Below are 25,441 nucleotides of genomic sequence, written 5' to 3'. Positions count from 1 at the left end.
TTCCAGGACTGGAGGGGGAAATAGAGGTACTCATTTCAAAAGCAGATGAATTTGATTTTACATATCTTAAGTAGTAAGGTGTGGTTAGATTTCCCTGTAGGAGTTTTCTGCAAACTCTTGGGGTTTTAGAGGTAGCAGGGGGAAAATGAGGACTGTAGATTAGATTTGGAAGCCGTGAAAATTGAGGAAAATTGAGTTCTGCATGAGGATGTTTCTGAGGGGGGTGGGAAGAGAGAGGAGGTGAGCAGGTATAAAAGGTCAACGAACCTGACTCTTTTAACAACAGGTGAAGTGGTATTTGATCCCCTTCAGGTGCAGGGTTTTCCTTTCAAATTAAGTTTACTCACCAAAGGGAAAAAAAAAGAAAAAACAGATTTTTCCCTCCCTCCCTCCCTCCCTCCCTTCTTTCATTCCTTCCTTCCCTCCCTCCCTCTTCCTTTCTTGAGACAGGGTCTCATTCTGTCACCCAGACTGGAGTGCAGTGTCTTGGTCTTGCCTCACTGCAACCTCCACCTGCCAGGCTCAAGCAATCCTCCCACCTCAGCCTCCCGAGTAGCTGGGACTACAGGCATACACCATCATGCCCAACTCCTTTTTATATTTTTTGTAGAGACGGAGTTTTGCCATGTTGCCCAGGCTAGTCTTGAATTCCTGGCCTCAAGGTATTCACTTACTTTGGCCTCCGAAAGTGCTGGGATTCCAGGCACGAGCCACCATGCCCCACCATTTTGTACTTTTCTTTGTAGAAATGACTTTCTTATAGCAGGAGCATTGGGAATTACTTTCGTTTTCTCAGTGGTTTGATCTTTAATCCATTTATACCTAGTCTTCCGTTATTGGACCTCTAAGCTTGTGGGAGTTATTTATATCCTACTACTCAACGTCATCGCCAAGGTCTGATTTTTCACAAAAAAATTTTGCAACCTCCAGTATAAATGGGTTAATCACGTAAACAATCTTAATGTGTTTCTAGGTGGTGTTTGTATTTGTGCTTACTGGAAGGTTTCGGCATACCTTTGCCTTTAAAAGAATACTTTGAACTTGCTAAGAAATTTCACAGAGGTAATAGCTGTTTCAGGAGATAGAGGGCAATTTAGAGGAGATAAAAGGCAATTTCTTTTGCTTTTTTGTTTAGTAGTACTGACTTCCCTTTGGAAGTAGTAATAGTAGACATTTATTTATACTCATTTCTTATTTAACACATGTTGATTGTTTATATTTATGCAAAATATTTATTAGCCAGTGATTGTTACTACTTGCTTCTGGTCATTATATAATTTGAATGGAAAGCCTATCTTTGTTTAAGATTGAACTGTAAGAAATGTGAAATGAAAATTGACCCTTTTGTTTAAATGTAGAGATTATAGTTCATCTTAAGCTAAAGCAAATGTCTTCTATATTCACCTAACTGGCTGGTACTCACGTTTCCAGTGGAAACTCCTTTCTGGCATTTCTTCAGAAATTTCCATATTTTTCAAATATCAGGAGGAGATATCAGTCAAGGCCTGGTGCTGTGGCCCACCCTATAATCCCAACACTTTGGGAGACTGAGGAGGGAGGATTATATTTAATTATAGATCTAATTGGCTTTTATTCATGATTCATGAATTAAGATAGCTTCTGTTCTGCAAATAGAATGAAAACTCCCACTGGGCAATGGCAAAACTGTGGGTTTGGTAGGGTAGAAACAAGGAAACAGAACAATAGAAAAAAAAAAGAACTGATTGGTTAACATATGTTACTTTTTGGTAAAGAGAGTTTGACACAACATAGTGAGACCTTCTCTCTACAAAAACATAGAAAAAAAAATTAGCTGGGCATGGTGGCTTGTGCCTGTAGTCCCAGTTATTCCAGAGGCTGAGGTGAGAGGATTGCTTAATTCTGGGAAGTCAAGGTGGCAGTGAGCCATGATCGCACTGCTGCGCTCTAGCCTGGGCAACAGAGCAAGACCCTGTGTCCAAAAAAAAAAAAAAAAAAAAAGAATGATCTTAAAAAATCAGGAAAATGCAGGGGAGGAGGGAATATTGTAATTCTTCTGAGAATTAAAGCTTGACAGTCAACATAGAAACACTGCTGGTTGAAGGAATCCATTGATGTCAGGTCAAAAGCAGGCACAGGAAGCACTGACATAGGGAATTAGGTCCCAGAAACCAAATCTGGAACTTGTAGGAGAGAAACAATCACATTCTGAACAGTTAATCTTGAGTATAACTTTGGTAATGGGAGTCATTCTTGCAAATAAAATAATTAAGTTTGTGCACATATTATACTTTATATTAATCCTAAGAAATAATCCTTTTTTTTTATTCCCAAGAAATAAGTTTTGAAGCAAAAAATCCTTAAATTGGCAGATTTGACAGATGCTTCTCTGTAGTGAAGCTAACCTTTGTAGGAGACACTCTAATTTTATTAGAGTGATGATAATGTTTGTTGGTGTTTTCCAGTATTTGAATATCCACTTAAAGCTACAGCTCTTTATATATACTTCAACAGAAGAAATGTAAAGAGAAGATGTGAATGTTGCATAATTCTGTGACGGAATAAAAAAGTAATCTAAAAATCAGAATTAGTAAAAGCCATATCCATTTCAAAGGTAAAACCAAATTCAGAAAAATTGGACAAAATATTTTCATGGAAAAAAGTAAACATACGTGAAGCAACGTGTACCCTGACGCCTGTCAAAAGACAATTATAAACATTTACTTATAGATCGAATTGGCTTTTATTCATGATTCATCCATCAGGACAGCCTCTGTTCTGCAAATAGAATGAAAACTTCCACTGGACAATGGCAGAAAGAATAGTAGGTTTGGTAAGGTGGAAACAAGGAAACAGAACAATAGAAAAAAAACCTGATTGGTTAACATAAGTTACTTCTTGGTAAAGGTTAAAGCACAGGGGACTGACTTATGCTAACTCAGGTAGACTGGAATCACCTATTTTCAGGAAAAACTAATCTGTTTTTGGAATCTATTTGCCTGTATGACATTTAGCATTAAAATGACTCTATTTTGGTTTGGTCTGTTTTGTTAGGGCTTAATGCAGGAGCTTAGTCCAAAACACTGGCCTCCCATAATTTTTGTTTAACAATTCTCCTCATTTGGTCACACTCTCACCTAGGTGAGATCCTTTAGTACCCCTAGGTGAGAGTGTGACCAAAACTTAGGGCATTAGTGCTACTTGCAGTTTCTATCATTCTGCATTGCCAGTTTCAACATGCCATTCATAGATTACAGTGTCCTCATGGTCACTCATTTCTTTGAGTTTTTGTTGTTCCAGCCAAGAGAGACCATTTGATGTTTGACCGATGGCTGCATATAAATATTCAAAGCATTTGAGAGAATACAGTGCATAGGGAGACTACTACTATCAGAAGGATAGTATGCAGAGTTTGGAGTATGTTCCCTAACCAAGGTCCCCATGAACCAAACCAGTCAAATCAGATGGATCAAAGAATGAGCTATATTAGAAGTCTACCCATTTTAACCAAGTTGCCTTTTGTTAATTTTTTGTACCTCAGTCTTTATAATACCAGATGTATATTTCTGTGTGTAACAAGAAGTGTCTGCAACTGCGCAGATTCCTCCTTGTTCAGTTAGTAGGTAGAAATTCTATTATCCAGCTTTCTATGACTGTGCTAAATTAAAACAAGGAGTGAGAACAAGTGGTTCTAGAAGTCTAACTCTATGCAAGGGACCACTAGTTCAATTTGAACAAGCAGTTGTATTAGAGATGTTGCTAAAGATAACCACTAGGTATATTAATGGATCTCTTAGATCATGTAAAGATTTGAGTTTGACATAACAGATCCATCTCTTCATCAAGTTACCCACAGAAGCTGTTTGATTGTGGAATTTTGATTACAGCATTATCCTGCACCAAGCAAAAGAAGAAAGCTTAAGCAAGGCATTAAGAGAGGTAAGAGTCTCATGATAAGGAGGCTTGTTCCAAAGTCTTAGGAAAAGCTGTCCACAGCACAGAACTATCAACTTCTTGTCCTGGTTCACTTTTGTAATGTCTCTGGTTATGGCATAGGGTGATTTGCTGAACTCTGTGTGGCCCACACATTAGGTATGAAACTTGTCTCTTGAAATTTATATTGATTTGTCTAGCTTCACCGTATAGGGATTAAAGAACAGAGCAGTTATTATTCTTAGTTGGAGAGTTGTATGGAGCCAGATATTGGAGGTTTATTAGTCTGTTCTCATGCTGCTATGAAGAAATACCCAAGACTGGGTAATTTATAAAGAAAAGAGGTTTAATTGACTCACAGTTCTGCATGGCTAGGGAGGCCTCAGGATACTTACAATCATGGCGGAAGGGGAAGAAGAAGCAGGCACCTTCTTCACAAGGTGGCAGGAGTGAGATTGAGTGCGAGCAGGGGAAATGCCAGACACTTATAAAACCATCACATCTCATGAGTCTCACTCATTGTCACAAGAACAGCATGAAGGAAACCATCCCCACGATCCAATTACCTTCACCTGGTCCCACCCTTGACACGTAGGGATTATAGGAATTACAGTTCAAGGTGAGATTTGGGTGGGGAGACAGAACCAAACCATATCAGGAGGAAACTAGAAGAATCCAGGATCTAGTTCAGTCTATAGGAAGATAATAAAAACTTACAAATGAACTGAGCTACAATCTAACAGATAAAGTGTGGCTTTTTTTTCATAGTTTTGGCTGGGCATGGTGGCTCACACCTGTAATCTCAGCACTTTGGGAGGCTGAGACGGGCAGATCGCTTGAGGCCAGGAGTTTGAGACCAGCCTGGCCAATATGGTGGAACCCCATCTCTACTAAAAATACAAAAGTTAGCCAGACATGGTGGCATGTGCCTGTAATCCCGGCTACTTGGGAGGCTCAGGCACAAGAATTGCTTGAACCCAGGAGGTGGAGGTTCTAGTGAGCTGAGATTGCACCACTGCACTCCAGCTTAGGTGACAGAGCTAGACTCTGTCTCAAAAAAAAAAGTTTGCTTTTCTGGAACTTTTTATAGGTAATTTCAAATAAGACTTACAAGACTCTGAAGGCTGTGAAGCCAAACCCAGGACTCACCATTAAATGTCACCTATAGTACTTAATAGATTATGGTGTCTCCTTGAGGTCCCAAAAATATCCTGAGTTTCCTGGGCCTATCAGGAAGCGACATTCTTCATTCCCCCTATAAGACCACCAGCTGAGCTGTTGTATTCAAGGTACCAGACCAGTTTTTCCATGGTGGCAGTTGGGGAGAGGGGTGACAGAGGTGTTAATTGTGCCATAAAGTCAACTTTAATTCCTTGGAGTTGTCTGGTCATATCTGAAAATATGAAATTCCAGTCAAAGCTTGGTACCATTGCCAACTGTGTCCTTTTACAAGGAGAACAGATTCTTAAGAAACATATGTAAATGATTATATTGCCATAAAATTAAGAATACTCACTAATAGTTTCCAAAATCTGGAGGGATCAAATGGGATGAAAAAGTAAAGGTTTCAAATTTTGCTCACAAAAGCGAACTTTGCCACACTGCTATAAGCTATAGATTAAAAGAAAAAAAGTTTCTTTAAATCTGGAAAACAAAACACTGAAGAATCAGCAATATTTAAAATTTAAAAATCATTTAAAAAATTCTCATCAGTTTATTCAGTTCCGTGTAATTTATTCTTATTCTGCCAGATCTTGGTAGCAGTTTCATGAAGCCATCAGTTTCTTCATTAGAGTTTTATAAATTCTTATCCAGGCCAATGGTATGATCTTAAAGTTATCAGAAACTTGTATTCCAGAGTACTTGTAATGAATCTTGACGAATAAGCAATTTTGGACTGTAACTGACTGCACATGCTTTAGGGAAGAACCAAAACCGTTGTCTGTGGATGATCGAGAGTTAGAATGGCCGTGGCTAAAAATCTGATGAGAATTCATTATAATCAGCAATTGACAAATTTGGTTATTGCTATAGCATTGTAACATTTAACATAATCAAAAATTATGACTGATAACTATTAGATTTCTAGTAATCTCATACAAATTTTGGAATACTCGTATCAATAACATACCCGTTAACATAATATAAAGAAGGTTTAGTATCACTTATTATTTGACAGTGCTTCCCATATAATTTTATCACATAAGCCTAATTAGTTATCTCTCTTTCTCAAGGTGAGAAACACAGTCTTTGGGTTTTCAGGGGCCCAACTAGGAAATTCCAAAATTAAATTAAGGTCAAAGAGGCTTAATTTAGAATTTGATTTTGGTAAGTTTGTCAAAAATATCAAAATGTTTTAAACCTTAACTAAATATGATCTTGTTATGTATTTAATCGAGAAAGATTTTAAAGACAAGTACGGGTTATACAGTTGTCAACAAAAACTTAACTCTTTTAATATTGAGAAGACTCAAGTAAATAAATACCTAGTAAAAGATAACATGAAGCACTAACAATTATCTTGATAAAACACAAAATCTTTGTTTGCTAGGCAATTATTTAAAAAGCAAAGAAAAATCTTTCACTATTTCCTATTAAGAACAGATCAGTCCTCCAAGAAAATTCTATAACTTTTCTTACCAAAAACACATATTGCTTGTTTCTTGCAGATTCTACAGCTTTCAAAATTTTTCATTTGACAATTTCCACATGGTTTTTTTTCCCCCTGTAAACTATCAGTCTTTCAGTTACCTGTTCCATTCCCCTAAGCAGTTGTTAACCTGGCAACCCTAAATTTGCACTTCCAAGGGATGATTCTTAGGTAAAACATTATAGAAATTTTTTTATCTCAGAGGCATGGAGAAAGAATGCAGATTTTTATAAGAATGAGCTTAGAGCATGTTGCCTGTTATCAGAGGTCGATTTGTCAGATGAACTACATTTTAAATCTGAGTATCTCCAAGTCTCATCTGGATGAACAAAGTATATATCTGCCAAAACTGAATTTGTTTCATTTTCCTCTGATTTTTTCTTGAGATTTCTCTCTAGAGAGTGGTGCTGAACTCTAGCCCTACCCTGACAGGCTTTTCAAAATAGACACTCTCTAGGAGAACCTAGACTGATTCAGGTGTGTCAGGTAGATGAGATGTAGATGGTGAATTATAGTAATGCACTATAGAATTTTACAAGGAAGTACACAGATGAACCTAGGAGAAAATTCAGAAGCTTGTTCTTAGGGACTTCCCTAGAAATTTTTTTGGGCAACCCTTTTTATACTGTCTTGGTTGTTTGCACAAGTGGCAGTGTTTCTTTGGAAACTGCGACAGTAGGGTTCCTTTATTGTAGAAGCACCCTACGGACAGGCCCAAAGGTCATTCTGGGTTGTTGGTTGCTCCTGTAATTGGAAGGCCGTAATTTGGAAGTCATTTGTTTCTTATTTTGCTCTAAGGTCCTCTTGAAATGTTCTGCTGTGATTACTAGTTTAGCTCAGTCCTGTAGCCTCTCGTCTTTTTTTTTTTTTTTGAGATGGAATCTTGCTCACGCGGGGCTATCTTGGCTCACTGCAACCTCAGCCTCCTGCATTCAAGCAGTTCTCCTGTCTCAGCCTCCTGAGTAGCTTAGATTACAGGTGTGCGCCACCACATCCGGCTAATTTTTGTATTTTTAGTAGAGACAGGGTTTCACCACGTTGGCCAGGCTGGTCTCAAACTCCTGGGCTCAAGTGATCCACCCGTCTTGGCCTCCCAAAGTGCTGGGATTACAGGTGAGAGCTACTGCTCCCAGCCTGTCTTTTGTCTTTTTTATGAGCCTGCATCAAGTTGGGGGAAGCTGGAATGCCTTACCAAAAGGGCTTCCAAGTGAATTTTCAAGTCAGTAACAGCTTCATATTTCTTTAGCATGCAGGTCTGGACGATAGACCACATAGTGCAAATGGGGAAACACTTTAGGAATGGCTTTCAGAAAGTCATTTGCAGTTTTGGGGGCTCTGCCTTGCCCGTAAGTAGATCCAGGTAGGGCTTGTTGGGCCACTGATACCATTCTTAGGAGAATACTGTTCTGCCTCTTACATTCATTTTTGTGCTTCCTCAGGTCCCTTTTGACAAAGTGTATTAGTTGGTAGAGGTCAGTAATAACAGGTCATAGGTTCCAATTAAGACCATGAATTCTTCAGAAAAATTTTGAAGTTCTTCCCTGGATTTAGAAAATTCTCTATGCTTTTGTCCAGGAGGTATAAGTTACTGGGGGATCATTTTGGAATTTTCAGGGGGTTTTATTTTATAAAAAAGCTGTTTAACTGCTTTTTCAGAAAAGAAATGTAGTTCAAACTGTTAGTAGACTTAATATCCAGGCAAAGTAGGATAGAGAGGAGCAATAGTAGTCAGGCCAGTCTTACTGTCCTTGGTATATGAGGATTATCTTGCATTTTTAGCTTTTCATTAGCTTTTTGCAGTGAATCTTTTGTAAAAGCTATTTTTGAATCCTGTTGTTTCTTTAAGGCTTCTGAATACCAATTAAAAGGAGAATCCCATTCTCTCTACCAATTAATTGGGAGGCTTGGATTCAAGTACATTTCTTAGATGAACGGTCTTGTTCTTCTGGAGCGGTCTTCATATGACCATTGTAATTCTGAATTATCTTTAATAAGGTTTTGCCACTTCTGTAAGTATATGCAGCTTTCAGGCTTAATACTCATACATGTGAAAGTCGGGTGTAGCCAGAAGACAGAGTACTCAGCTCTTCAGAAATTAAGGATCCTATTTTTACATTGAGTCTTGGGTCTCCCAGAGCCAAGATAAAAACCTAAGAGGGATATGCCAGGAGTTTGAGTCCTGTAATGCTTCTACAGTGTGCTTCATTGCATGGATATTTTCTTCTGGCTGCTGGGCAACTTTATGTTAACTGACCCATTCCCTGACCACGCTTATCTTCTCATGGTAGTCTTATTTTTTAGTGATGGGTTGCTCTAATAGCTCTTACGTGCCTCACCCATGTCCACCAGTCAGGTTATGGCTTTGGCTCTGACATTCCACTGATCAACCTAGCCAATGATTTTCCCATTTCTCTGTGAACCAGACACCTGAGGCCTCTATTACCTGAGTGTACAAGAAAAATGAAGAATATAGAACCAACGTAACTGCAAATTCTGAAAACTAGAGTTCGTGCCCCCTGCAGTAATAACCACTTAGTTCAACCACTGTCAGTTACCTTTAAAACTGCAGCTCTTGCCAGTGACTCCTCAGCTACTGCAAATCCAAAAGTCAAGTGCCTTCTCACAGCACAGATTAACCCCAAACCACAGAGATCAGGGAACTCAGGGCAAAAGAAAGCAAAGCTTGTGAGAAACTTAACAATTTTCAGGGCTTCCTGAGGAAGACAGAGGACCCAAAAGGGGGCTCAGCAGCACCTTTTCCATGTTCCTCAAGAGGTCTCTGGGTCATGGGTCATCAGAAATCTCCTTCATGTCCCTTCATAGGGCCACCAGAACTGTCAAAAGACAAAACTACAACAAATTCAGTTATAAGTCTGTTTGGGCCTCTTATTTGGTTTGTTCTTACTAGGATCTAGTGCAGGAGCTCAGTATAATGGCCTCCCATAATGTTTGTTTAGTGCACCCAACCTGGAGATGATTTTGGAAATACTTATTACAATTGAATGAATCAATAACAATTCAAAACAAAAACTTTTTCTGTGATATTTGTCACAAAACAAAAATGAAGAGTTTGAATAGGGCAAATAATGCTTTATATGCTTTAAATTTTTATTGTTAAGAATATTATTAATATATATGGTTATTTTTCACAATTAATTTTTTTGAATTTATTTGGTTTTAAAGTACCCTTTTTATGTTTTCTGTTATCAAATATCTGTATCAAATAAAGAGCAGTTTTACATTTTATTGTTTATAATCTTGTCACAATATATTGACTTATAACCATAATAAACCAATCATTTATTATTACGTCTTTTCCACAGAAAAATGATTCATTATTTATTGTTATGATCATTCATTTTTTCTTTAAATTGTTTTATTGAGTTGCAATTAATATACCATGCATTTCACCCACTTAAAGTATACAAGTAACTTTTTAAATATATTTACAGGACTGTATAACCACCGTCAGAGTTTAATTTTAGAATATTTTCATCCCCCTCAAAGAAATTCTTTATCCATTATCAGTAATCCCCATTTTCCTCTAGTACTCCTCCTGCAACCCTAAATAACTTTCTGTCTGTATAAATTTGCCTTTTCAAGATATTTTATATGAATGGAATCATACAATATGCAGTCTTTTGTGACTGGCTTATTTCACTTAGAATTTTTTCAAGGTTCATTCATAGTGTATGTAGCATGTATTAATACTTCCTTTCATTTATTGTAGAATAATACTCATTATATGGATATGACACATTTTATTTCTCCCACTCATCATTTGATGGATATTTGGCTTGTTTCCACTTTTTGGCTATTAAGTATGAATAGTGCTGCTGTGAACATTTGCATGCATGTTGTGTGAATACATGCTTTCATTTCTCTTGCTTACACACCTAGGAGTGAAATTACTGAACTATGTGTTAACTCTGTGTTAATTTTTTAGGTAACTGTCAAATTGTTTTCCAAAGTGACTATATCATTTTACATTCCCATCAATGATGTATGAGGATTCTAATTGCTCCATATCCTCACCAATACTTGTTATTGTCTCTTTTATTATAGCCAATCTAGTGGATAAAAAGTCATTTTGATTTGCCCTTCTTCAATGGCTAATGATGTTGAGCATCTTTTCATATGCTTGTTGACCATTTGTGCATCTTTGGAGATGTGCCTATTCGAATTTCTTGCCCATTTTAAAATTGCATTATTTGTCTTTTTATTGTTGAGCTGTAAAGAATTCATATGTTTTCTGGATACTAGGCCCTTATCAATGACTGGATTTGCAAACATTTTCTCCCATTCTGTGGGTTGTCTTTTCATTTACTTTAAAAAATTTTTAACTTTGGTGAAGTCCGATTTATCTACTTTTCTTTTGGTACTTATGCTTTTGGTGTTGGATTTAAGAAAGCATTGCCTAGTCCAAGGTCAAAAAGATTTGCTTTTATGTTTTCTTCTAAGGATTTTATAGTTTTAGCTTTTATATTCAGGTCTGTGACCCATTTTGAGTTAATTTTTGTTAAATTTTTTATTACTCTTTCTGAAAGCATTTTTAAAGTGCTGTGAAAAATATGGAATAACTTATGGTTACAGGGGAGAATTTCTGAGAATTTTGCTTTTTCATTCCTGAGTTCTGAAGATTAATACCTGTCAGGAATTTGGGGACTCTAGCTGGTGCATTTTTCTCTGCATGATAGTAAAGGCCCTTAGGTAGTTTACTCTTTGAACAGTTGGTGGCAGCAGAGCGTTAATGAATGTAGATTCTCATTTTTTTCCCTAAACTTAGTATTTTATGTTTTAAGAATCCTGTATGTATTTGGACTGCCTTCTTTTTGATAATAGGTTGTTAGGCACTAAGTTTAACGTTCCTTTTAAGAGTATTTAAGAATTGTTTAGAGCTTAGAATTTTAGGGGTTTATTTTTGTTTGTTTTGGTTTGATTTTTCACCATGAGTTTGTTCAGGCTTCTGTTTGTGAGTCTAGTTTGTGGAGTATGGACATGATTTGCTTGAGGTCTTTAACTTGCAGACACAGTTTTTTTAAAATTTCTCTTATGTGTTTTATCCACTTTTTCAGTATTCGCTACTACCTCATGATCTTCATAGGGAGGTAAAGTAATAGAGTAACAGTCAACATGTTCGTTAGTGTTAAAGCTGTTCTCAAACTTACTCCTGAAACAAGTTGGCAGATTTACATTCTGATTTTGAGGATAGATAATACAGAAGTTGGACACATGAGTAACCTTTTTTCTTCAGCATTAAAAACTATATTATATAATCTCATGATTGGACCTCATATGTCTTTTTTAGATCTAAATATTAAATAGTAAAATTACATGATGCCAATATTCCTTGACAGTTGTTTTCAAGACAATAATAGAAATAACATTTATTGAGCACTTAGTGTTTGCTAGGCACTGTGCTAAATGCCTCATGTACATTGCCTTTTACTCACAACAGTTCTCAGAGGTAGGTACTATTTTTGCCCAGAGTTTCCAGAGGAGGAGATGGGCTTAGCTTAGAGAAGTTAAATAATTTGCCTGAGGTCACATTAGTAGATGGTGTGTGTGTGTGTGTGTGTGTGTGTGTTTATAAGCAATTATATTGCACTTTTGTGTGTGTGTCTGTTTTACAGAGTTGATGGTATACTAGCATTATTCTGCATCTTGTTTGTTTTTAAATTCAACAGTCTGTTTTGAAGATGTATAGCTCTTGCTGCTACATATAAATATTTGGTCAATTTCTTTACCTAATGAGTAGATAATACTTTGTGTTTGTTTGACTTAGCCACTGAAAAACAGCATATCCTGGAATCTCACCAAATATAGCTTTACTTCATGTTTCCACTAGAGGGTGTATAAAATATTTGACTTAATTTTTTTTCTGTTACTAAAGCTATGATAGTAATGGAGTAATGTACTGTTTCTTGTTGTAATAATCAGAAATAAAAATTTTAATGAACATAACAGGTATGATACTCTCCCTTGTTTTGTTTTATTCTGCAGGTTACTCATTTTTGGATCCTATGACAGAGAGGCAAATGTTCATTGCACACTTGAGTTAAGCAGTAATGTTTGGGAAGAAAAACAGAGGAGTTCTATTAAGACGGTAAAATGGATTCGTAGTGATTTATATCTGTATAAAGTTCTATTTTATAAGCATGCGTTTATTACTATTTCTATATTCCCAGAGTTATTTTTGGTCATGTGCAAATAGCTATTAACAGTTCTTATTTATTTGTCTTGTTACAATACAACTACACTGATAAAGTAAATCACATGAAACTATAGTTAGTATTCATGTTACCTGCATAAGAAACCTAATCTGACTAGCGTTCCTTTCAGAACATTTAGATTGCTTCAATTATAAAATTAGAAGGAACTAATTTTAACTAAACACCTTCAAGTACATGTGAAATCAGAGTATTCATTATTCATTCATTGGACAGATATTTTATGAGCACTTACTTTGTGCTGGGCACTGTTTTAGATTCAAGAGAAACTGTTCAAGACAATAAAAGCCCCTATTCTTGTGATACTAACATGGGATAGATTTGTGGTGTGGGGATTGGAAGAGGGAGGAGGTGACCTACATTTTATAGGGTAAAGATAGAACACAGTAACAAATGGTAAACAGAAAAAGTGAACGAAGCTATTCCCAAAGATTCACAGGTGCTATGAAGAAAATAGGCATATGACAGAGAAATTGTAAGTTATGATAAAGGAGACTCTTTACATCTGTTGATAATAGGACTCTAAAGAGATGACACTGGAGCAGGCTTACCAGAGAAAATAGAGGACACCCAGTTAAATCTAAATTTCAGATAAACAGTGAATAATTATTTTAGTAGAAGCATGTAACCAGTACTACAGGGTTTAACAGTCGAAATCCTGCTAAGTCTTTAATGGATAACTATGTAGTATTTTTATGGATATTCCTTTGACTTTTAAATTGTTTCTGATTTATTTATGTATTAACTGTTGTGAACATCCTTATATAAAAATTAGGCAGTATGAAATTATTTTGGAAGAAAGAGGGTAATTTTGATCAGAATGGAGAAGGAGAGACAAGTAAAACTGGAAAGGTAGGATGGTTGGCCCACAGAGTTTGGATTTATGAAAGCAGTGGGGAGCTGTTGAAGATTTTGAGCATGGTAATGACATGGTCAAAATAGAGGTTTCATGGAAGGTTTCCCCTTTCTTTGGTGGCTGTTCTTGCCCCAACCTTCTTTAAGTTATATCTCAAACAATTTGAAGCAATTCCTCAGAAGAATGAAGGAAGTAGCATTAGAATTTGTTTTGAAATACATAACTACCTGAAGAAGCATTATTGTTTTGTCCAGCTAAATTTTTGCCTTTGAATTGGTCATAACTTGCCATTGCTATTGGCGTTTTCAATATCCTTTATTATATTTGCAAAGATATGAGATTAGACAGTTCTAATATTTTATAGCAAAAGTTGTTAAGACTTTAATCTTGTCATTATTTTAGATCTTAGCATATGTCATAAGTAGTTTTGAGGAAAGAATTCTAGGTTATTAATTATATCTGATGTTGAAAATGTCAGCAACAGTGTCTACAGGCATTAAATTATGAATGTCTGAATTTAATATTCCTAGGGAGGAGAATTATTATGTTCTTTAAGACAATATAAAACATCAGGGAGTAGGATTCGATAATTTGTAATACATTACAAATATGAGTAGAAACTAGAACATCATTAAAAAAATTACGCTAAATTATTTGATGAGTTTAGGATGCTATCTTTGTGTAAATACAATCTAGGTTTAAAACAATATTTAATGTTGAAATTTGTTCAGTGAAGTTAGTCACTAATTATAATGAATATGCAGAATAAAAGAAACTTAATTCCTGTCATACTTTTAATGTGCCTTGAGTTTTTAAAGGAGTATAACACTGTAATCTAGGAACATAGCTTCCTCCTTCATCTTCCTTAGCATGGGATTTTTGCCCTCATGGTTGCAAGATGTCTAATGCATCCTTAGGATTTTACCTTTCAAGAAAAAGGGTGTGGTCCAAAGCTGGCCAAAAGCACATGTCAGCCATGTCCTTTTTAAAACTTTCCTGGAAGTTCCTCCCAGGGATTTCTACTTATATCCCATCGGCCAGAAGTGAGTCATATGGCCTCCTCAGCAGCAAGAAAGTACAGTATGAGAAGCCATTTTAATTTTTCTGCCTTTTTAGAAGTAGAAGGCAAGGGAGAAACAGGAGTTACGAATGGCTTTTATGTAGCCAGTCCACAAGAAAACAACTCAAATCTATTTGATGACCTTTTGATTTTTTTTTTTTTTTTTTTTTTTTAAGAGACAGTCTCGCTCTGTCACCCAGGCTAGAGTGCAGTGGCACAATCATGGCTCACTGCAGCCTCCAGCTCCTGGGATCAAGTTATCCTCCCACATCAGCTTCCACCTCCTGAGTAGCTGGGACTGCAGGTGTGCACCACTACACTCATCTATTTATTTTTATTTTTTATTTTTTGGTAAAGACAGGGTCTTTCTGTCTTAGCCAGGCTGATCTTGAACTCCTGTCCTCAAGCAGTCCTCCCACTTTAGCCTCCCAAAGTGCTGGGATTAAAGGGACTAGCTGTCACACCTGGCCATGACTTGTTATTTTTAAGGGAATTTTTAATAAATTGGGATATAAGGGAGAAATTACAAAGAATAATTTAGCAAATAGCCTACATAAAGCCTATTTTAGAAATACCTTATTAGAAATCCAAGAAAAGTTTGGAGCAAACTCACTCAGACCAGTGCCCTGCTTAGCTCATTCATACAATAAAAGAACTCACAGGATAAATTAGGTACCTTGTGGTTGTGTTTGTTCTTTGAAAATAGTAAAGATTCCTCTTGAGAATCCTATGAGCCAAGATAGCTGAGGTGTAAGTAAATTAGATATTAGGCTTAAACAAAAATTAGGGGATTATCTTACAAGAGATGACAGAGAAAATACTAAAAATTTCTTTACCACCCCAGAAAGAGACAATGCAATTTGTGATTTATTTCGGGTCCATTGCAGTATTTAGGTTTGGTGATCATACTTTACTTAACTTTCACCAAGAAAGAAATTTAAGGAGTTTTCAGATTTTAAAAAGTTTCAGGCCATGATATTTTAGTAATAAACTATAAAAACGATCTATAAATATCTGTAGAATGTATAGTGCTTACAAATAAAATTCACAATAAATTAATGTGACATACATTAAAGCACATGTGAATCATTATTATGTGCCTGGTTAGCGCCACAGAACACATAAATGTCACATTAGCACACATTGTTAGAAAGAGAGAGACCCTAAGTTTTACCCTCCCAGAATTGGAGTTTTCTTGCCACTGACCACCCAGTTGCTTTACCCCTAGTTCCAGACACAAAATAGATTATTGTTTTTGTTTTTGAGGCAGAGTCTAGCTCTGTCACCCAGACTGGAGTGCAGTGGTGCAGTCTCAACTCACTGCAACCTCTGCCTCCCGGAGCAATTCTCCTGCCTCAACCTCCTGAGTAGCTGGGACTACGGGCGTACACCACTGCACCCAGCTAATTGTCGTATCTTTAGTAGAGATGGGGTTTTGCCATGTTGGCCAGGTTGGTCTCGAACTCCTGGTCTCAGGTGATCCACCTGCCTCGGCCCCCCAAAGTGCTTGAATTATGGGCATAAGCCACTGTGCCCAACCTCAGACACAAAATAGATTATTAAGAAAAATTTTGTTCTCTTTCCCTCTCTCTCCCTATTTTAGCTAGTCTGCCTGTGCCTTCTGTATCGTCTCTTCATCATTTATCCACACTGACTTACTTGATTCTTCAAATAGGTTGTTCTATTCCAACTCTATTCTTCCAACTTGGAATGTTTGAGGCCACTGGGAAAAGAGAAGGCACAATGGAAATGGGCTCTGGGACTTCTGAATCTGGCAATTCTGGTGTAGAGGAAAAGGCAGTAGGGGCTAGTACAAACGCCCACCTATTCTTTCATTCTGAATAAAAGCATATAAAGAGTTCTGATTTTTAGAAACAAGCTTTTATGTACCTTTTCTGATGCTAACCCTACTCTCCATCTTCCTTCAACCTACCACACTCTGCATTCAGGTACTTGACAGCAGTTGCCTTTCATAAGAGACCAAGTATTTCCTTTTGCAATTAGAGACACGAGGTTGAAAATCCAAACAATATTGGTATATAGATGTGTCACTATCAGAAAGGAAAGATGAATATGAATTTTTTCCTGTTTTGAAATGGAGAGGAAATTATACAAGAAGCTTTTGGGTCTCCTTATTTAGAGTAGATGGGCAGAAAAGAGAATAATCATTTGTTCAGTATAAATAAAAGAGTAGAAATACTTCATACCTTTTGTAGCCCAGTATGCAGGTACCGGAGAGAACTGTGGTTAAAGGCATTAGGAGATGACATGCTACTTCAGATCTACCTAAAAAGCAAGAAGTGATGCATCCCTGAAAAAGCATTCAGCTAACAGTTGGGGAGAATCTGTAAGTGATATATGGGAGTTCTTAATCAGAACAGTGTATTCTTTCTGAGTGTTTCATGGTATTAACTGGCAACCGTTATAAGAAGGGCTTTAGATAGGTCAGCCTTATCTAAAATTGGGAAGCCTGAAGAATTCACCTCCTAGATTTTGGACTTTTTCTTTCTGTTTGACTTGAGTGGTATTTTTTCTTCTCTTTAGAAAAGAAAGCTATTGTTTTCTCATCAAAGCCTAATCTGATAAGGTAAATCATGATATCAAGCTCCCATCAATTTTTAAACATACCCATACAATTAAAGAGATATTTGAGGAGATGATACCTATTTTCTAAGACCTGCCAGGGTAAGAAACAAGATATGCAAGCAAAATATCTAACATATGTAGCACTTTAGAATCTATGAAATAGTTTTCCTATATATAAAGAGCTAAAGTCTTCTGACTATTAGATCTCTACTTGTTTGATTAAATCCCACTACCTCTAACAAAAACTGGACTGTGAATGCTATTCAAGAAATTAGTGATGATAATGGAATCATTTTAGAATAGAGTTAAGAAGAGATCTGAAAGTATGGGGAGATGGGATTTGAATACAAGGGCCTTCAAAATACGATCAGCCATGTTCACTTGCATAAGATTAAGCCTGATTCAGAGACAGTCTGGCTTATTATAGAGCCCAGTGAGTCTTTGTTTACTTCCAGAGTAATGATTAGGGCAGTTGAATACAGGAAAGACTTAGTGTAAAGGAGAAGTAATCAGTTGGGAGAGAAAACAGTATTTAGGGAAATCATTCCTATCTAATATGAAGATGCTAAAGGAGCATATAGAAGAAATGAAAACAGTAAATGCATTTTCAACTTTCAGAAAGCTTTTGATGAAGATCCATACCAAAGTTTCCCAACATCTAATTCCTAGGAGAATATTTTGTCACAATTAGATCTGGCTTAAAGATGTGAGAAACAGGGTAAGGATGATCAGGTATAAGTGTCCTGAATGATTGAGTCCGAGACTTTGATCAATTTTCATAAATGATTTAAAACAGCATTAATAGAAATACAGTATGTGGCTCTTACGTAATTGTAGATTTTCTAGTGGACACGTAAAAAACAAGCAGGTGAAATTAATTTTAGTAATGTTTTATTTGACCCATATATCCCAAATCTGGTCATTTTGACATATAATCAACATAAAAATCAATGAGATATTTTACTTTATTTCCTTACACAAAGTCTTTGAAGTCTGGTATATATTTTATAATTATAGCATAGGTTAAATTTCAGCTACATTCCAAGTGCTAAGAAGTTGCATATGACTAGTGGGTACCATATTGGACAGCACAGATCTAGAAGAAGGAATGTACAGTATAATCTTCAGATTTACACATGGCACTAAGCTAAGAAGTGCCAAGTTAAGAGGTGGAATATGAAAGAAGAGCTCTCAGGACGAGTATGTAAGAAAGAAATCCAAACTCTACTTTAAAATATGCGATCTAGGATTCTTAAAAGAAGTAGTCAGTATGTCACTGTGCTTCCAAAACAAGAAATTTGACTTTTCATGAGCAATGTCACAAAATGAAATCTTTTTATATACTTATTTTAAAACTGAAATTCTCTGGGAATAAATTATTTGTGCATTTATGGTTGCTATAATACAAGGAATTTAAAACAGAACTGGATAGGGCAAGAACAAATAATTAAAATTAATATGGAAATGAGACAGCCATATAAGGATAAATGGATGGGAAAAAAAATTAGTGTTCTTCAGCCGAAAAGACAAAGGTGGGTAAATGTCTAATAGAAGCATATAAATACAAAAAGTAAACAATAAGGATAATCAGCAACTTTACTGGAACTAAATCTGTGGAGCAATGAAGATAAATCTCATGTTCCTGATGATAGTCAGATGATTCATGCTAAAATAATATTTAAAAGGTCTTCGATAATCCAGCATGCTAAACACTTGCTGGTAGACTTCACAGAGCACAAACATATGCTGTATTGTATTTATGCTATGTATCCTGCACCTAGTAGAATTTCTGGCTTGTTGCAGTTTAGTGAATGCCCTGGGAGGAAAAGGGGAAGATGAACTTTTGAGATACAAATCTGATTTTATCAGTTGCCTGCCTCAGTGGTTTCTGATTGCATATTGTAGGATGACAAATTCCAGCCCTCACAGGCCTGGTCCCTAATCTATTTCTCTAGCCCTCCGTTCTCCCCTGCCATTCTCCAGTTTAACCACACTGGCCATCTTTCACTCCTCCATACTTGCCATACTCTCTGTCCTCTACACGGCCATGGTACATGTGCACCCTTCCCCCAACTTATTTCTCCCCATACAAACCTTGGTTAACCCATACGTCAGATCTGTGCTTGTGTTAGACCTTAGCTTGTTTGCCCTCAGATACATTCTTGGGCCCTTCCCTGCTGTATGCCATGAGAGGGCTGACCTTTGCAGGCTGTATTTCAGCTAGGTTTGACCAATGTAAAGCACCGATGGGAAATGGGAGTGAACTGGGAAAGCCAGAGTTTTCTTCCTCTTCCCCTCTGCATTGGACAATGTGTCTGACAGCCATTCTTTCTCCTTCGTGGTGCCATGCTTCTGGCAGGACAGGCCCACCATACTTCCAGCTTCTGCTTGATACTGTAGCCTCTGGCCTCTACTAATACCAACTCTTCCTCCCCACCCCTCTTCCTTCCAGCCAAAGGTTGATAGTAATTTCTTAGAACTGTTACTCGTATCTGAGTTTCCTCACTGTCTCCTGTTTGGTACTCAGTTCTTCTGTCACCAAGTAGCCATTCTCTGGTTTAAAGGCCTTCCGTATTAAATACTCAGTTTTCTGTTTTCTTAGAGCCTATTAATAAAACAGTAATCATCATTTCCTCTGGAAACCTTTCCTAACTATCATGAAACTCTTTGGTAATGCTTATCACAGTTGGGATTTTGCATTTATATTTCTATGATAATGTGATCAGTATTGTCTCCACCAATCTTCCGTATCAGCAGGTACCATGATTGTTTTGCTCATAGCACGAGGCATTCAGTGGGTATTCAGTAAATGTTTTTGGTATGACTAAGGCTGGCTGTCTGACCATGAGCCTTCATTCAACCTCAACCCTTCTTCCAGACCTTCAAAGTTTTAGCATGACTTTTAGTCACACTTCTGTTTCCTTTCCATCTTCAAGACTATTCCTGATGTATGTTTTAACCAAATAAAAATGTTGAGGGTAAAGAACTCCACAAAATGAGAGATTTATTGCTCAATATTAATTTTGTGAAAAGCCTGATTTTTAGAGTGAGGATTTTCGTTTACAGATGTGGTGCTAATAGTATTTTATTTCTGGCGTTACTGAAAACATCAGAAACATTTCTTACTCTGTGTACAGTTTAATGTAGCCTAAATAAAATGTCTAGGTATAATCTAAAATTTTACTTGCTGTACTTCCCTTCAGTTTTGGAGAGTTTTAGAAGTCTTGCTGAATGAAATTGAATGCATCTACAAAGTCCAGCTCTATCATGTATTGTTAAATGTACATACAAAGAGTATAAAAGAGCTTCCTAAAGAACTGTGATCTCAAGTAAGAACATTTGAGACAGACAAACTTACAAATAATGTTAGGCCAGATGTCTCAGAGTTGGCATTTGGTGTGTTTTTTAAGGCCAGATGCCTTGCAGATAGCATTTTGGTGCTCCTATTTAACCATTTGCCATTTACAGTCTTAATCTTATCAAAAGGAAGAGAAAGATTAAAGCAAATAAAGCCTTTTTCAAAATGTCAGTTTTTATGAAAACTCAGGTTTAGTTCAGTTTGATAATACTTGTGAATACAGTAGGGACTCAATGAAATTTTAACCATATATAATGTTCTATAGTTTGGCTTCTTTAAATAAACTAAATGCCTTTGAGCTTTAAAAGTAAATCCTATGGAACATTTCTTCTCTTAAAGTTCATCTTGATTAAAAATAAGGGATGTAGTTCTCTGTCTTAGATTTTCTAAGTATGTTTACTATGATTCTAAGATGCTGGGAAAAGAATAGGAAGTTATGTTAAAATATACAAACATAAACTCTCCATATCAAATCAGTGGAAGGCACTATGAGTATGAGAACAGGAAACTGAATATGAGGTGTTAAGGCCTTATATCATCTTTCCCTTCAAGGAAAATAAGTAGTAGGGAAATAAGATCAACAGTACTATGAGTATCAGTAGTACTGTGAGGTTCCAATGAGAGAGAAGTAACATTCTTTTGGGAAAACAAGAAAAGAATGTATTAAGGCAGTGACATTTGAACCAAACCTCATAGTATATATAGGATTTTGAGATGGCAGAGAGGCCATTTCAAGAAGAGGACATAACAAAATCCCCAGTTAAGAGTGAGACTATTTGAGTATCTTTGAGATAGAGTGAGTTGTTCAAGTTGGCTAAAGAATATGGTAGCATAGGAAGTTATGCAAAACAAGAATAAAAAGAATGGACCACATTATAGAGTACTTTAAATACCACACTAAGAAGTTTGGCTGTTACTCTCCAAGACTCTTGGACCTCTGGAGGCTTTTAGAATGCAAGTGATATCAGAATCTTTCTTCAGGCAGACTTAGAGTTGGATTTGAGTCTCAGCTAGGCCAGTTTTTCCAACATGACCTTAGTCAAGAGTCCCCAAACCCATTTCATCCACAAGTACTTTATTCTATAAAATGGGACTAATGCTTCATATGGTTGTATGAGGGTTGAGATTATATATATTAAAATGTCTAGCACAGTATTTAGCACATAGTCGTCAATAATATGTTTATTGAATCTGGCAGCAACGTTTAAAATCAAGGATGATTTGATCGGGTAAAGACCTGAAAAAGAAGAGGTGAAGGGTAATGAAAGTCTGAACTAGAAAGGTAGCAATGGAAATGGAAAATAGAGTGTGTGGCTTGGATACCACTGGGAATGGAGGGGGTTTTGGAGTGAGCAAGGAAGCCAGAATGATGAGCTATGAGGAGGGAGAAGGAAAAGGAGAAAGAGGATCTCATTCTGTACAAGCTGTTTGAGGTATAGTGACTATCAAAGGCCAGGCTAGAGATGGAATGTTTTTCGTGTAGATATGTTTTTTGGGTTTTTTTGGTTTTTTTTTTTTTAATTTTCACTGCTGTTATTTCAACTTCTAGTATTTTAACTAGTAAGTTGAATGCTTTATTTGGGGTTTATGCTATGTTTTTAAGCTCTCTTTTTTAATATATAGGATAAAGAAAAGCAAAGTAGTTTCATAGTATTGTAGTAAGAATCTAAATTTTTTTTTTTTAAGAGCAAGTTAAAAGAGGTAACAGTCATAAAATTTAAACATTATTTTTAGGTTCTGTTTCTCAGAATCTTGCAGTTTACTGTGATTCAAATAAACCTGATTCACACAGTCCATACATTCTCACTAGCTAAAACATCCTTTTCAGGGCACAGTAGCACCTTCCTGTAAAAATCCACTTAGCCAAATAACTGATTTTCTGAGCCATATACGGATGCAGAACTAGGACATAAACACTTTAGGAAAGTATTAGAGAGATGGGAAATACTTTAGGAAAGTATATGAGAGATCTGGCAGTAGCATTCAACTCCCTGTCCACATATATTCAGTCCAGTGGTAGTCAGCAATTACAATGTTTCTGCAATTTTTCTGTGCCAGTCACAGTTTTAAGATTTTACATGCATTAACCATTTAATCCTCATTTAATAATACCATGATAATAGGCACTATTATTATCTCTGTTTTATATATGAGGAAACTGAGATGCAAAGACAGAAGTAATTTATCCAAATCACCCAGGTTGCTGGCAGTAAAAACAGTCTGCAAACCCAGGCAGTATGATTCCACAGCTAGTGGAATTAACTAGTTATTATTAACTAGTACTATATCATTTCCACAAATGGTGTCCTATAGGCCTGGGTTCAGATCTAGCTTTTTCCACTCTAGCTCTGTGACTATGAGCAAGGTATTTCATAATCTCTACGGTAGAGGTAATAGTAACTGCCTTATAGGATGTAAGCGTTAAATATATGTAAAACACTTAGTGTAATACCTGGCACTTAATATCTATTATTATTGAACTTGACCTGGTTGACCTCTTTTGTTCCTGTGGTTTTAGTGGATATATTTTGTATGTCCTTATAAGTCCCCTACACACACTCCCTTTTATTTTATTTATTTATTTTTTCTTGTACAAGTTTATAAGACCCTTTTAAATCCTTCCTGTAACAATGTGAGGAGGGCAGGGAGAGTATCCTCCTCAGTCATGAGATCGTGTTGTTGTTGAAGATTGTGTTCTCAAATAATGACTTGAGAATATCAGCAAGTTTATTAAGAGCTGTTATAAGGAGGATGGAGATCAATAGCTGCTGCCCATCTCAACTGAGGATAAAATATGGGCAAACATTTATATTTCATCAGGAATATTTAAGATAAGAGATTAAGAACTTTTTAGGAATAAAGAATATTAATATCATAGCATGGGGGTGTTAGTGCTTCCAGATATTTGTAATTAATAACAGAAAGTTTTAAAACCTTTAGGAAGTAGTTCATGATACTACACTGTTTGAGATCTCTAGCTTTCACCTGTTTGCATTTTCTTTAAATGTAAAGTTCTATAATGTACTAAATGAAGGTACTTTAAAATGAATAAGCTAAAAGTAAAACTAGGTTAAAATTTTTGTTTTCGCCTTCAAACAGGTAAGTGGAAAGGGGTGGCAACAGCAACACTTAATCTGTATGTCTTGTTAAACCTGTCTTTGTAGGATTTTCATAGGTTATGTATTTCTCAAATATTGAACATGAGTAGAGTTTAAAGTCAATTTGGGAACAGCTGTGTTTCCCATTTGTAAGCATGTTGGTTTACATTGATATTGGATTGTACTAGAGAAATAGGTGGTTATATTTGAAAGTTGTTTATATATAAACAATATACCCTATGCTGGAAGAGATAAGGATGTTTTATTAACCACTGTAAATAAGACTACTTCTGGATAATTCATTGTATTTTTTAAAAGTATTTTATTTATTTATTTATTTATTTATTTATTTATTTTATGTTTTATTTATTTACTTTTTTTTTGAGACGGAGTCTCGCTCAGTTGCCCGGCTGGAGTGCAGTGGCCGGATCTCAGCTCACTGCAAGCTCCGCCTCCCGGGTTCACGCCATTCTCCTGCCTCAGCCTCCCGAGTAGCTGGGACTACAGGCGCCTGCCACCTCGCCCGGCTAGTTTTTTGTATTTTTTAGTAGAGACGGGGTTTCACCGTTGTCAGCCAGGATGGTCTCGATCTCCTGACCTCGTGATCCGCCCGTCTCGGCCTCCCAAAGTGCTGGGATTACAGGCTTGAGCCACCGTGCCTGGGCTTTTTATTTATTTTTAAAGTATTTTTAAAGAATTATCTGGTAATTCTTAGAGTATGGACAGATTACTTTTTTCCTAAATGAATGATGTGTGAATTATCTTTTGTAAGTTGATCAATACTGAGAGTGTTGTCAGAAGTTTAAGTAGGAAGCCATTGAGCAAAAGGAAGTATGAAGCAGATTTTTAATTTTTCTGATGATACACTGATTTGTGTGCAGAAACTTGCATATTTTAACAAAATCAACCTGTGTAAGATAAGTTATATATGTTTAGAAATTGGTATGGGCAATTTTCCCCCATTTAAAAAAAATTAGAAACCTATAAAGAAGACTACAAAAGTCAACCATAATTCCACTACCCAGAGAGATCACTGTTATAACTTTTTAGAAAAACTTTATAAACATACACATACACCCATTATTCACATACAAATATGCTTGCGTGTTCTTAAAGCATAAGTAGCCAACAGGCAGTCGTTTACTACTTATGTAAGTAATCCCTTGGTCAAAGATTATGCAAAAATAAAAGGGTATTGATTCATATTTCAAATTATATTTCAGCTGGAATAAGGTCTATAGATTAGATAATAGTATTATCCCAATGTTAGCTTTCTAACTCTGGTAATTGTACTGTGGTTATGTGAGAGAATGTCCTTGTTAGGAAATACACACTTAAGTATTTAGAAGTTAATGACATCATATGTGTAACTTATTTTCAAATAGTTCAGAAAAATAATATGCAGAGAGAAACAAATGTGGCAAAATGTTAATAATCGGAAAATCTGGGTTTAGGATAAATGAGAATTCTTTACTAGTTTTACAGCGTTTCTGTAAGGTTGAAATTATTTCAAGATAAAAGTTATTTTAAAAAACTTACTTATTTAAAAAAACCAAAAAAACAAAAAACCCTATCTGTACCTAAGGCTCTCACAACTTCCTTAGTAAGATGTAAGTCACCTGCAGAAGTAGAGTGACACTATTTAACAGAGGAATTAAAAAGGACAAGAGCGTTCTACTCTATTGTTCACC

At 36.2% G+C, this 25,441-nt stretch overlaps 1 protein-coding gene across 1 annotated transcript in view; it reads left to right on the top strand.

Annotated features, from left to right (window-relative positions):
- The window catches only part of PDZD8 (PDZ domain containing 8), a 117,665-nt gene that overhangs the window by 57,191 nt on the left and 35,033 nt on the right, over positions 1-25,441 (top strand). The window contains exon 3 of the mRNA XM_025396821.1: positions 12,566-12,668. Within this exon, the coding sequence (XP_025252606.1) occupies positions 12,566-12,668 (103 nt within the window). The remainder of the gene's footprint in view (positions 1-12,565; positions 12,669-25,441) is intronic.

Source organism: Theropithecus gelada, chromosome 9 (assembly GCF_003255815.1).
Source record: "Theropithecus gelada isolate Dixy chromosome 9, Tgel_1.0, whole genome shotgun sequence".
Lineage (NCBI taxonomy): Eukaryota > Metazoa > Chordata > Mammalia > Primates > Cercopithecidae > Theropithecus > Theropithecus gelada.
The sequence above is the reverse complement of the archived record's forward strand: the minus strand, read 5'-3'. Positions and strand labels throughout refer to the sequence as shown.